Raw genomic sequence first — 14,459 nt, 5'->3', positions numbered from 1 at the left:
AGCGCAGCTTTGACGTTCTTCAATGTACCATCACATGACGGTGAGCAAAAGTTGTTCGGCTGCACCATCACGTCAGCTGACTGCAGTCGTTTGTCTTATATCAGATCACACAACAACACTCTCAACAGACAGATACTACTCCTCAGATGCGTTAACAGATCCCGAGGACTCGCCAACATGAGAATCGCCTGTGTGCTGCTAGCTGCTGCCTTTTTGTGGACGTCCGACGCGATTGTTCGGTAAGGTCGAACAAACAAACTACAATGACAACAACACAATCCGATCATTATTGGACAGTGTGCCTCGTAAACATCGCAGTGTGATCATTGTAGTTCAGTCACGTTAGTTGCACTTACTAGTTTGTTTTAATACCATTTTATTCAGTTAATTAAAATATTATAGTTGCTTCTTAAGACGTAACGTAGTGCCTCTATATCATTTTGAACGTGTACAAATCCTGTTCAACGTTAGGTAGGCTGCTCACCAGGTTTTAAGACACAGTCCTTTGTGAAAACGATCACAAAGACCCAGAGGTCGTTACGGGTCTCCCACTAGACAACGAAGCTGGTTGTTTGTGATTCAGTAGAAACTAGGAGTTGTTTAAATATCAACATGAATAGCCCCTTTAACTTTTAGAAATCCCGTTTAGTGCACTGAAACTGATAAATCTCACCCAAATGACTCAAAAACACGTGAATAATGTTTATATCACGTGGTCATCAATGACTTTATTTTAGTCCTTATGGTGGAAGGCCTTTTTGTTCTTGTATTTGACTTGAATGTTATACATTGACCCAATTTATCTCAGTGACACATACTGAGGTTTAATTTGACTTTTAGCCATATTTGTTAGCCATAATTGATGCAACTAATTCATACTTATTTAACTTCGCATGATTGTATAGTGAGCCATGGGTAAGGTTCTTGCCCAACTTAAAAGTTCTAACGTGTGTTCATCATGATAAAGTGGGTGGAAAGGAGCCTTGTCTTGCGTTTAGCATGAGAATGTTTGTAGTTTGCTGCAGGTGATGTGGTTATGACCGCAAGATAACCGTGTGCAGTTTAGTAAATCCAAATGTGTCTGTTTCTCTCCAGGATTCCTCTAAAGAAGTTCCGTTCCATCAGACGGACACTGAGTGACTCCGGCAGAGCTGTGGAGGAGCTTGTGGCTGGTTCTGTGCCCCTGAAATACAACCTGGGCTTCCCAACTAGTAATGGTCCTACTCCAGAAACCCTCAAGAACTACCTGGATGTGAGTATTGCTTTTTTACATCATTTCCTGTGTAGGGCAACTGTGGTTTGCGCTGTTTTGCTAATGCACATTAATCCGTTGGCTCTACTTAATGTAAAACCATTTACCAAACATATCTATTTGTATGTGTTTTTTCGGAATATCACTAATTAATTAATTAATTTGACGTCAGAGGCATGTGAATGTCTCTTTTTAACTGCAGAGGTTGCACAAAGCTGGACATTCAGGAAGTAGCAAATGCGAAAGGACAAGCAGTTGTTATAGTTTGACTAAATCAAGTCAGGATACTGTTGGTGGTGGAAACGCAAGCCGGATCAGGGTTTACCGTCCCGAATCCTACTGTCCTTTACTTTACCGTACCGCTCGGTGGAAACGAGCCAATACAGTCCTTTTGCAGTGTCATGTCATATGATTAGTAAATAACACCATGTCGGCATATTGGAACGTGACTAACAGTAGGAAAAAGTGAACCTGAAACCTGTTCTGTCATCTTTATTCACCAAAATGTGCTAGTCTGTTTCCTGTCATAAGCTGTAATGGACAGCATGATGGTGTGATTGACAACTGGTCATGAGTTTGTTTGTCATGCTTCTGTTACAATGACTTTACCGCAGTAGGCCACTGTCACAATAATCCTCTTTGGCAATGGACAGCTGATATTATTGCTGAAACAGGCTTAAGTAATTGATGCAAGATCTTAAGGGTTAAAAGATCACTTTTGTTTTTTAAGGGACATACGGGAGATGTACATGATGATTCACAAAAAATGTTTTGTCCTAATTTGTTTTTGTAATCTGATCTCAATTACATCTGTAAAAAAAAAAACGTTGGTTGGCATTTGTAGATTTTTAGTTAAGTTAATAATAAATTATAATATCAGTAATTCAGTAAATATTTACATTTATTGTGATATTTATTGCATGTCTATTAAATTCTGACATTTTTAATTCACAGTGGAACTGAAATCTTCAGTATTTGCATGCATACGTTTTTTTTTCTTTTTCTGAGGACCTAGTAATTGTAAACAAATTGTAAATTTTATTTTTATAGTTGTGGTGCTGAATTTTGAATCAATTTTTTTTGTTTACAGGCTCAATACTATGGAGAGATCGGCCTTGGCACTCCTGTCCAGACCTTCACTGTAGTGTTTGACACAGGATCCTCCAACCTGTGGGTGCCCTCGGTCCACTGTTCCCTGACGGATATCGCCTGCTGTAAGTCCACGCGGAGCCTTGGAATTTTATCTCATACAATATTGTCAGATCAGTGTTGTCCTTAAATGATTAACGATAAATTCTAAATGAGTTCTTCAAGAAATAAGAAGTTATGTCACTGTGGCCATATGTTGCTCAAGCTTGTCAGTGACATCTTTTTAGTGGTAGCAAGTTTGTTCCTGTAATCTGAACAAGAACTTTTTAGAGATTGTATCACTACCTTTCAACATGGTTAGTCTTGCATATCTGCTTCAGTGATAAATTTACTTGGTGTGAATGTTTGGGTCTTTTAAAATGTGAGCAAAGTTCTGTATCTCTAGTAAAATTTGTATGTAAGAGATAAGGTCAACATGAATTCAAAATTGACTTCATATTTTATGGAATATTGCAGTATTTATTATAAATTATTTTGTTATCCCTGTACATCATTAACTTTAATGTGCCCTTTTAGTCTTTAATCAAAACGACTTCCCCTCCCTCTTGCAACTCTTTTCTTCTCTGATGACATGGTTAGGGTGGGACAACAGTGCCGCCCCCTTTTTCATTGACCTCGGTTCCGGAAGTATTTTTTCCATTCATTTCTCCCTTAGGGATTTCAAAAGTCTTGATTAAAGCATTATAAGCAATGAACCAAGTCAATCAGCAATGAGGTAAATCATAAAATTACAAACTTTGATTTGAAGCAAAAAAGTATTTGGAAATCAGACAAAAATACAAAGGTACAAGACTATGTACTTAATGGCTTTCGTGAGAGAAAGAACTACAATCCCATGAAGCATTGCGAACAACATAATCGAATTAAAAACACTAGAGAAATATAAACACTCTGATTGGTGGAATTTTCTGTACAGCATCATGGGTAATGTAGTTTTTAACCACGAATTCCACTGTTGAACAATTATTTTAAGTAGAAATAATATGGCTGACGGCTTCGACAGAAGCAAATGCTATCGATTAACTACCTCGTACCTCACAGTAAGGCTGTCTTTAAAGGTTTATAGGTTACTGTAAAAAAAAAAAGAGTTTCCCTATAGAGAAAATGAATGGAGTTTTTTTTACTTCTGGAACCCAACTGTTGCACTCTCTAGCAAACCACAACCATCCAATGAGCCAATCAATTCCTGATGAATTAAATTAAGTCCCACCCTACTGTTTTTCTTGTTCGAGAAGCCATTTCACTCGGATATATGTCACAATAGACAAGAAGACTATTGCAACTTTAGTATTTCTTTTTTTATACCTGTAGTGCTTCATCACAAGTACAACGGGGGCAAGTCAAGCACCTATGTGAAGAACGGGACAGAATTTGCCATACAGTATGGATCCGGCAGCTTGTCTGGGTATCTCAGCCAGGACACATGCACGGTAGGAATCAACAAGTAACAAGTCTGAAAAATGTTTGTCACCAGAAATGGTGAAGGCAAGAAACCGATCTGTTACTCGCCTTTCAGGTTGGGGATATTGCGGTTGAGAAGCAGATATTTGGAGAGGCTATCAAACAGCCTGGAGTGGCCTTCATCGCAGCCAAGTTCGATGGTATTCTCGGCATGGCCTACCCTCGCATTTCCGTAGATGGGGTTCCTCCTGTGTTTGACATGATGATGAGTCAGAAGAAAGTGGAGAAAAATATTTTCTCTTTCTACCTAAACAGGTAAATGAATTTATTTAGGCCATCCTGGTTTATTACAGATATTTATAAAATAAGCAAATAGTTACATGTCAGTCTGTCATAAACGTGTATTAAATGCAGTTGAAACATTTGTGCCTGATTGTTTTGGATGTCCCCGTTTTATTTGTGCGACAGAAACCCTGACACCCAACCCGGTGGTGAGTTGCTCCTTGGAGGCACAGACTCCAAATATTACACTGGGGACTTTAACTATGTGGACATAAGCAGACAAGCCTATTGGCAGATTCACATGGATGGGTGAGAGATTTTTGGCTTCTGTGTAATGCAGTGGTCGTCTAAACATTTTGTTGATTTATTATACAGATCTATGTTTAGAAATCAAGAGTTGGGAAATGGTTTATTTTTAGGCAAGAAAGTATCTCATTGCTAGCCTGACTACGTCAGACTTCCTACTTCCGCTAATTTCATTTCGCTCCTGTAGTCAGTCTGAGATAGCAGCCTATCTTTCTGTTTTCCACCGGCCTGAAAACAGCCTGGCCAATCAACGAACAGAGGGCGGGCTGAAAGCCGTGACGTAGTCGGTAAGCGCCGTGTTTAAGATTAGGTCAGGGAAATCGAAAACGACCGCTGATATGGAGACGCGGATGCAATTCGCTCTGTTGTGGAGAATATTCCCGGCATTAGCAAACTGAAGCCCGAACACGAAGAGTGTGTATTAAACATTTTGAATGGAGGTGATGTTGTGGCCCTACTCCCTTTGGGAAAAGTTTAATTTATCAACTATTACCGATCGTCAGCGAGAGACTGGGGAGCCTTTTGACAGGTCAGTGTCTCTTTTCTTTTCCAGGTCTTAAATACCGTAAAACTTCAAATAATAGCCCGGGCTTTTATTTGCCCAAATCGTCGAACTGCACCGGCTTGTACTTGAGATAGGCGTCTAACTTATATGAGACAGGCCTTTATAGTTGAGATGTTGTTCATTGAGATGTTGTTCCTAGAGTCTATAATCTCTAAAAATCTCCAAATGCTCCACGTGAAACCGCGGTCTTCCGACCTCTTACTATCTTGTCGATTGATTTTTATGAATATGCGCGAGGGAGAGAGAGCAAGACAGCGCTCTTGTTGTTTGTAGACGTGGGAGTGCGCGCGCGCGGCCGGGGCTCTCTCTCTCTCTCTCTCTCTCTGCCCTATCAAGCGCAGCAGTCATTCTATTACATCACTCACAGATCAAAAAAGTCGTTTACAGCCATGTTCACTCGGGTATTTCGCTCGCATAATCAAGTGTTTACAGTGGAAGTTCGATCATAGATTTGAGTTCGATGCATGATGTCTGTGGTTCGATGCGGCTGTGTCGGCGCATAACATACGTCATAAACAAACTTATCTGATTGGCTTACGGGTAACCAATGATTTTAAACTTCAGTACGCGCCCCCTAGCGAGAGAGAAAACACTTCTCTATTATGCTATCCCAGACTCTGTGTACGAAGCAAAGTGAAGTAGCAGAGTCTGGTATTACCAGGCTATCTCATTGCATCCTTTCAATCAATTGTGGCTGTTTAGGCCTTTCCATCATGCATTGCTCTGTGTGGGAATCACATTTTAAGTGCACAAACTGTCCACTGTTAAGTGGTCTTTTTTTCTTCCTCTCAAATCAGCTTGAAAATTTCAGGTTATAGATAAAACTTTAAATATGGTAATTTCTTCCCTTTATCATAAAAATGCAGTGCATTTTAAGCACAGTTTGTTCATTTATATGAAAATGTAATATACTGGTCTGTCATGTGATAGGCAGGAATTCTACAACTGAACCACCAATGCAGAAGATCCCTATAGCAATAATGTTGTGTTAACAGTTCTCTGTTTATGTGTGTAGCATGAGCATTGGCAGCGAGCTGAGTCTGTGTAAAGGAGGATGTGAAGTCATCGTGGACACTGGGACGTCCCTGATCACCGGCCCCGCTGCTGAGGTCAAAGCCCTGCAGAAAGCTATAGGAGCAATCCCTCTGATCCAAGGAGAGGTACTGCAACTTGAAATATTTATATTATTATACATCACTGAAGCTTTGTGACACAATTAACTATCTATTAAGATACTATAAAATATTTTATTTTAACTTATTTAACCCTTTCACACGTACGATCACACCGGTGTGATCAGTCTTGGCTGGTCCCTGGAGCGTACGATCACACCGGTGTGATTAGAACGGTCAGTGCATCACGTGATCAACTACTAAATTCAAACGTGCTTTCGCGCGTTTGCTGGCGCTGAGCCAGAGAGGGACACTCTCAGTGCTGTCATATATCACAACTATTGAGTGTTTTCAACCACATAATGTTTATTTTAGGTTTCAGACATTTAAATACACACAAGTACTAGCAAAACAATGATTTTGAGTTTGTAAAATACACACTGATGTCTATGGAAGCGGCAATAATAATCCTTTACATTATAATAAGACGACACGTTTTATTCATATCAGATACACATTGTGTAAGTAGCTTTACATTTGACCCTATTCTTCTCCCAGTTCACCGGCCACTTACTTTCATGCATTTCGTGAGAAGTAGAGGAATTGACGTGTAAATCCAACAGATAGGATTCTCTGAACTGTGAAACAAACTAACATGGCGCTGCCCATCGCGCATACAGCTCAACTAACGCATCCACTTGCGCATATTTGACAGTCGGAATATCAGTGTTTCATGCTATAGCTAATACATTTGTGAATATTTTTAATAAAAAAGGGGAAATGACATAAAAGCAGATCATCATTCATTCAGCGCTGTGTTGTGGTTGCGCTGTGTCACGTGACAAGCAATGACGCGTCACCATGGAAACATTAAAGTGACAAGTTCTAAATAACGGTCGCCTTGAAAAACTCACGCTGGGGGGTAAGTTAGAATATTTTAAACTTACGTGTGAAAGGGTTAAACTGTTCAAAAGATTGGGGTCAGTGAGAATTCTCTTATGCTCACTAAGGCTGCATTTATTTGAGCAAAAATACAGTAAGAACAGTGTTATTGTGAAATATCATTACAGTTTAAAATAATTGTTTTATATTTTAAAATTCCTGTGACGGTAAGGCTATGTTTACACGGAAACGATCTGAAGAGAAAACGCAAAAGTAGCGTTGCGTTATCACTTTTTATTCTGCGTTTAGACGAGCGTTATCGGGGGAAATCCGCGTGCATATGATGACGCAAAAGTGTGTGAAATTCGATGTAGTATGCACTCCAGGCGGCTAGGTGTCAATGTGAAGCACTGCGGACCTTCAAGTTGCCATAGCAGCTCTGATAAACGTACAAGAGTCTTTTCAGCAGTTGTACAAAATATTGTCAGATATTGGTGTTGTTGTGTCGCAGTGCTTCACATTGACACCTAGCCGCCTGGAGTGCATACTACATCGAATTTCACACACTTTTGCGTCATCATATGCACGTGGATTTCCCCCCGATAACGCTCGTCTAAACACAAAATAAAAAGTGATAACGCAACGCCACTTTTGCGTTTTCTCTTCAGATCGTTTCCGTGTAAACATAGCCTAAGATTTCCACTCTGGAGGGTGGTTTCACTTTTTTGCTTTTTTAAGCGTCCAAAACCCCGTCGCCGTGTAAACGAAAGGCAAATCCGATAAAATATTTTTACGTTTTCACCCAGAATCGTTCTCGTGTAAACAGGGCCTAAATCTGAATTTTCAGGATTTTCTTCATTACTCCAGTAATCTTCATTACGCTAGTCTTCAGGGTCATGTGATCCTTCAGAAAACATTATAATATGCTGATTTGGTACTCAGGAAACATTTCTTATTATAAATGTTAAAAAACAATGTGCTGCTTAATATATTTGTGGGGAAAAAAGGATTTTTTGATCAATAAAAAGTAAAAAAAAACAACAACAAAAAAACCCATTTATTTAAATGGAAATCTTCTGTAATTGTATACATTTCTTTACTGTAACTTTTGACCATTTTAATGCTTCCTTGCCGAACAAAAGTATTCATTTCTCTCTTTTTAAAATAAATCATACTGACCCCAAACTTTTGAACAAAATTGTTTTGTAGATTTTTTTTATTTTTTAATAATATTTATATATTTTAAAAAGACTATTGTTAACAAAGCATGCATGCTTGGTGTGTTGTTTTTAATAGTGTAAACATTCTCTTATTAAACACGTTTCCTCTGTAGTACATGGTTGACTGTAAGAAAGTACCCACACTCCCCACCGTCTCATTCGTCCTGGGTGGAAAGACTTACTCTCTGACTGGAGAACAGTACATACTCAAGGTTAGTCTTGTTTTGTCACCTCAGTGCTGTTGTTTTGATGTGGTACTTTGCATCAGCAGGACTGTGAAATCGAGATGTTGTTTGAGGAAAAAGTCATGGGTGAGTCAGAATAAAATCATGTGCCTGGTGTTTCTTATAAATCACATGCAGCTAGTAGGCAAGCAAAACACTGAAGTGATTTATGCATATGACATAAGACTTTCTAAAGATTCTCTTTATGTGTGTTTACAGGAAAGCCAGGGTGGAAAGGACATCTGTCTGAGTGGATTCATGGGTCTGGATATCCCACCCCCCGCTGGACCACTGTGGATTCTGGGTGATGTGTTCATTGGGCAGTACTACACTGTGTTTGATCGAGAGAGTAACCGAGTGGGCTTTGCCAAGGCCGCCCAATTGTAGAACTTAACACTTAAGATGTGTCATGAAAGTAATAAGAAATCTAGGAATCTTTCAATATCATCTCTGCTTGAATGACAGTAGCGGTATGATTGATGTGTTTGCACTGCTCTTAGCTTTCAGATGTTTTCGTTTTAAAGAGGTATGTGGAGATGAAATGATTCAGGGAAAAGTCAAAAAGATGACAATTTACAAATTAGGCTTATTTGAATCCTTATGTGATTGTAACACCAGGTTTTAACATTTATTTTATAGTTGTTTTGCCATTGATTTTAGACACTACTTGTTTTGAGATTTTTATTGTTAAAAATAACCTTCCAATGACAGAACAAATCAAAATGGACAATAAAGATGTTTTAAAACCACCTATGTTGTTAAACAATTTAATTTAAACAAGGGCTCAGGTTTAAGGTTGCATTTTTTTTAAAGATGCATAATATAAATTAATATTTATAAGTTGATAATTTATGCATTTTATATATATATATATATATATATATATATATATATATATATATATATATATATATATATATATATATATATATATATATATATGGATAAATCAGGCAGAATTGTAATATTGGTGCATCCATATTTTTCCATGTACAGTATTGATCATGGTCATGCTGTTGTGAAGTGCAACAAAGTAGTAAAGCACTAAAGTGTGTCTGAATCCTTTATCTGAATCCTTTATCTTTTAATCTCAATACTGAGAAAGAAAATACTGCGTCATTGAGCAAATTCATGAAAAATATATACAGGAAGAGGGAGGAGTATCAAGACTCCTTACAATGATAGCACATCAGCAAACATACAAACAAACAAACAAAAAAAAGTCAGCGTACTGGATTTTTAAGCACTTCTTACCAAAAAACATGATCTGTATTCCAAACTATATTAGAATAAATGTATTCATAATATATTTACAGAATACCTTAAATGTACAACATTCACTCCTTGTACTCTATTAACATTTTTAGAATTGATTAGGCACACATTTTTTCGAACAATGAGTTAGGGTTGTGTTAAATGCAATCCATACACAATGATTTAATTACATACAAAATAAACGTATTGCATGTTTTCCACGTTTTACGCATACATTTACATTCTAGTCTTTTCAACAGCTGCTAAGCTGCTTCTAATCTCTTTTTTTTGTGGACAGTAACTGCCCTGCCTTGCAACATTATCTGTTTTTACAAATAGCCATTCTACAGTAGAGCATAAACCAGGGGTCTACAGGCCCCTAGAGAGTCGGGTAAGCGCGCGTAAGCAGTTGGGGCAATGGGTCGGGATAGGGGTAGGGGTGCGTTAGCGCTAGCTATACATATAATGCAATTACCCCCAGTTTCACAGACAAGGCTTAAGCTAGTCCCAGACTAAAATGCATGTTTGAGCTGTTTTAAACTTGCACTGACATATCTAAAAATATGTCAGTGCCAGTGTTTTGTCTCAAGATGCACACCAGTAATGTTTTTGTCTAGGGTGCGTTTATAAAAGCTACTTAAACGTCCTAATTGAACTAAAGCCTAATCCTGGCTTAATCTAAGCCCTGTCTGTGTAACCAGGCCATAGAAATGTTCTGGACCAGTACGGATGGAAGAGAGCTGTTTGAAGCAAAGAGAATAATAGAATGCTGTCTGTTAGCATTCATGTTCATCTCAATGAGAGGGAGATTGATTGTGATGGGTTACTCAGGTGATTGACATCTGAATTCCTGGAACTTGAAGATGAAGAGGTTCTTACAGGGTAAATGAACTGACCCTGGTCCTCACAGTTACAGATGACACTAGACAGGTCCTCACAAATCAGATTCGGGCATGTCCGGAATGTCTGTAATATTGGGCATTGTGTATCCAGTGCTGCAGCTACCGTTGAGCGTGACGTCTGCACTTGAAGCGGGGCCGTTCCGCTTACGGTAGTTGGCCGGCATGGGCGACGGGGCTTCGCTCGGCGTCTTCGCGTTAAGAAGACTTGCGTCATCTTCATCCTCTTCTCTGCTCCTACAAGCGGTGTCTTTTATAATGCGGCCCTTCTTGTAGGAGACGGTGGACAGGCCTCCTGCGTTCTCGTCGATGATGTTCAGACAGCGAAGGATGAAAACCACAGGCACAGGGAGGATGGCGGTGACCACCAGTGAGATGCAGACAGCCAGGCCCCAGGGCGGATAGCTGAGAGTCTGTTCTTGAGCCTGAGAACAGACACAGCAATTGGATTATTCCGGCAAAGGAATAATTCCACCTTAATCCTGTGGTAAACTGTATCCATTGAAAGCCTTAGAACGACCTGGGCTTCAGGAAACAACGTAATTCTTTTCAGTCAATTTTCTGAAAAGCAATGGCATTAACTTATCTCAATAATCACATATAGATTAGTGCTGATAATTGCACTAGTCACACCAATAAATGTCCTTACCCTAAGCTTTTTAAAACTGACAATTACTATAATAAGATGCACAAATCACTTTATCATTGTTACAGGTTTGCTATAGTTACTGTATTATGCAATCAGCAGTGTATTAGAATGATTTCTGAAGGATCATGTGACACTGAAGACTGTAGTAATGGCTCCTATAAATACAGCTTAGCCATCACAGGAAGAAATAAATTTTAAAATAGAAAACAGTTTTTTTAAATTTTATAATAATGTTCACAATATTACTGTTTTTACTGTATTTTTCATCAAATACATGCAGCCTTGGTGAGCATGAGAACACACTAAAAATCTCTTGGATTGTTTTATTTAATTTTTTTTTTTTAATTTCATTTAAGGGGAATGCAAGATGTACATTTTATTTTTTACATGCATTTGCAGGTATTATGCTCCAACCTTTATTATCCCTTATGTTGATTTGTTGTCTATAATATTGCGCTGTTGTAAAAATGTGTAAATGCTGAATATTTTCCCAGAAAACGACTTTAAAGGGATTTTTAAATGACAATAAAACTGACTGATTTTGACATGGTCACTGTGATGTGTAAAGGCAGCTATAGAGTGCTCAGGGATGACATTTTTGTAGGCCATTTTAGCACTTCCAATTCCATTTATTCTGAAGTTGCTAAATCTCATGCTTCCCTACTGTATAGTAAGTGAAAAACAGTATGTGACGAGTAGAATGGACTAGGCAAGAGTAGGCAAAGGGCCTTTCTAAATACCCACACTTGCGGTCTTTGCACTTGTCACTTGTCTACTAGCATGACGTATTTCCTGTATTTGGCCAAAGTGTTCAAGTAGGCGTGAAGACTGCAAATGTGAGAAGAACTTTTGATTACCCAATAGGACACACTTATGTGTTGCAAAAAATGCAAGCGTTTGCAGCGCTTTATTTTGGTTTCAAATACTTTACATTTTAAAATAAACCTCTAAATGAATGTTCAGTAGTCCCTATGTAACAGAAGACACAATTTAAAATTTTGGTGCTTCTAATGAAGTAATAAAAAGCAGTTGCAAATGTTGTACAAAATACACATAGCCTACTCATCTTTGCACCAGTAAAATTACACTTTAACAATTTGTTTTACTTACAAATAACATGTTATATCTAATGAACTTAACTTACAGTGGAATGTAGTCCTCGCGATTTTGAGGCACGTGATTTCACGAACGTAATGCATGATGGGATACGCACGCTTATCCTCGAATACCACTCTGATGCGGTATTTAAGATAGTGTGTGTTTAGTGTGCATTAAGGACACTGCGCTTTGGCATTTTTTCAGACATGGGACAGTCTTGCGCACTTACTTCCTGTGCACGCGCTCTCAAGTGGCCAAGACTGCAAGTGTGGGTATTTGAAAAGGCCCAAAAAGTACCCGATTTACTTACTTCTTCCAGCGGGATTTTGAAGTTAAAGGTGCTCTAAGCGATGTCATGCGTTTTTTAGGCCAAAACATTTTTTGTCACATACAGCAAACATCTCCTCACTATCCGCTAGCTGCCTGTCCCATAGACACACTGTAAAAAAATACGGTCTCTGCAGACACCCCAGGCTCCAAAAACGGCAACAAAATCAAACTGGGCTAACCCGCACCACGAAACATAACAAACTGTTCCAGCCAATAACCGACAAGAAGGATTTGGGGGTGGGGTTTGGGGGGTTAGTGTGCGAATGAGGAGGAGGGAGGGTCTAGCTAGCCTCCATCAACAAGAAGTGACGTCACCCGACATCCCTTAGAGCACCTTTAAATACGATGGACACTTTACTATCCCATGAGGCCACGGGAGAGGATTTGTGAATGCTAGTGACGCAAGTGAAACTGGAAGGTCACATGATGTTGACAACATCACATGACACATTGATGTAGTATATCCGGATTACATTCATACTACACACATACTATATAGAACATACTTTTTAGCTGTAGCAAAGTAAATACTTATTTAAAATAAGTATCTACTCAAGAGAGAATGTGATTTCAATAAATGCCTGAAATAATGTCTGTGGTTAACACAAGCTCAAGATATGTTTATTCTATAGCATAAAATACATCAATACACCCTTGTGATATTTCTTTATCAAGAAAAAATAGAACACATATAGGTGAAATAATCTGTATGGAATCTGTACCTCTCGGAATAAAAAATGTCTGAATAAAATGATGGCCATATTTTAAGTTCAAAACAATATTGTATCTTAAGAATTAAAGTGTACCCACCAGTTGCTGGTTCCATGCGCTGTAACTAGGTGGCGACAGTCCCAGCTGAATGAGACTTGCGGCCAGAAGACCCAGCAGCAGCACTGGTGTAACAAACTTCCACATATAGTAATAGAAGCGGTATGGAGTGAAACCAAGCATGTCCTTCAGATCCTCAAAGAACCTGAATAAACCCACAGAAGAGAGAGGCATCAATGCCACAATCACTGCAAATTAGGTTGCTGCTAAACTAAATGTAGTTTGCATTTTTTGCTAAATGGTTTTGTCAGATAAAACCTAGTTTAGTGTTCAGTTCTTCCCTCATTTTTAAAATATTTAAAAATATAAAATATTTTCCTTATATTTTGATGGTTTAATCAAAGTAAAATAAATGCCCAAACCAATTCTCTTCGGACATAACTTTTGGCCACTACTATATGAAATTTAATTATAATTACAATATAATTATAACTATATTTATTTTTCATTGGTTAGTTTGTAACCGTAACAAACTTGAATTTCAATAAATATATATAAAGATGACAACAAATGCTTGTCACATCAATATAAAGCTCAGTATTCAATATCTTAAATGTCTTAAATCAATTAGTTATTTTTAAATTGTAGTCTTAAATATTTAAAATAGCTATTCTAATTAAAAAAGTAAAATGAACAAAACAAAAACAAAGTATGAATAGTCTGTACAGTATGTTCTCTGAGCAAAACCACAAATACATGTCCATATTTTAAACTCAAAACATTTTAATATCTTAAAATATCTTTTTCAGATATCTTTTTTCAATCAAGATGATTTAGTCAGTTAATGCCACAACCAATTAAAAGTAGTAGCTTATGTCATTTAATTGGGTTGTGAAAGCAATCTATTATTTTATGATTACAGAATTATAATTAAATTTTTTAGGTAGTAATAAGACCGTAACAAACTTGAATTTTAATAAATAAATGTAGTTGATAAAATTCTCTTGATATAAATACGTCGCTCATCATGCCACCAGAGGGCGCCGTAAGCTCTCTAATAGAGGCTGA

The 14,459-nt window shown here is 38.0% G+C and overlaps 2 protein-coding genes across 2 annotated transcripts in view; one reads left to right on the top strand and one right to left on the bottom strand.

Annotated features, from left to right (window-relative positions):
* ctsd (cathepsin D) lies at positions 1-9,142 on the top strand. The gene is made up of 9 exons (XM_077193405.1): positions 1-239; positions 1,096-1,252; positions 2,343-2,466; positions 3,713-3,831; positions 3,918-4,117; positions 4,271-4,393; positions 5,971-6,115; positions 8,283-8,381; positions 8,613-9,142. Exons 1-9 carry the CDS (start codon positions 178-180, stop codon positions 8,778-8,780), a joined length of 1,197 nt encoding a protein of 398 aa, XP_077049520.1. The 5' UTR covers positions 1-177; the 3' UTR covers positions 8,781-9,142.
* Positions 9,143-9,443: 301 nt separating this feature from the next.
* Positions 9,444-14,459, bottom strand: part of slc6a15 (solute carrier family 6 member 15) — a 34,648-nt gene continuing 29,632 nt past the window's right edge. Inside the window, exons 11-12 of the mRNA XM_077193404.1 lie at positions 13,434-13,596; positions 9,444-10,971 (exon numbers count right to left, since the gene is read on the bottom strand). Coding sequence (XP_077049519.1) covers positions 10,582-10,971; positions 13,434-13,596 — 553 coding nt within the window. The 3' untranslated portion in view covers positions 9,444-10,581. The remainder of the gene's footprint in view (positions 10,972-13,433; positions 13,597-14,459) is intronic.

This window comes from Siphateles boraxobius, unplaced genomic scaffold, assembly GCF_051911475.1.
Source record: "Siphateles boraxobius isolate OS27281-9 unplaced genomic scaffold, OSU_SipBor_1 31, whole genome shotgun sequence".
NCBI lineage: Eukaryota > Metazoa > Chordata > Actinopteri > Cypriniformes > Leuciscidae > Siphateles > Siphateles boraxobius.
Note: the sequence above shows the minus strand (reverse complement) of the source record. Positions and strands in the feature narration are given on the sequence as shown.

Excerpts from the sequence above, each read along its gene's own strand:
- ctsd (XM_077193405.1), top strand. The coding sequence starts at position 178 with ATGAGAATCGCCTGTGTGCTGCTAGCTGCTGCCTTTTTGTGGACGTCC. Across the intron at positions 6,116-8,282 it reads TCCCTCTGATCCAAGGAGAG|TACATGGTTGACTGTAAGAA; the intron begins GTACTGCAACTT and ends TTTCCTCTGTAG. Across the intron at positions 8,382-8,612 it reads GAGAACAGTACATACTCAAG|GAAAGCCAGGGTGGAAAGGA; the intron begins GTTAGTCTTGTT and ends GTGTGTTTACAG.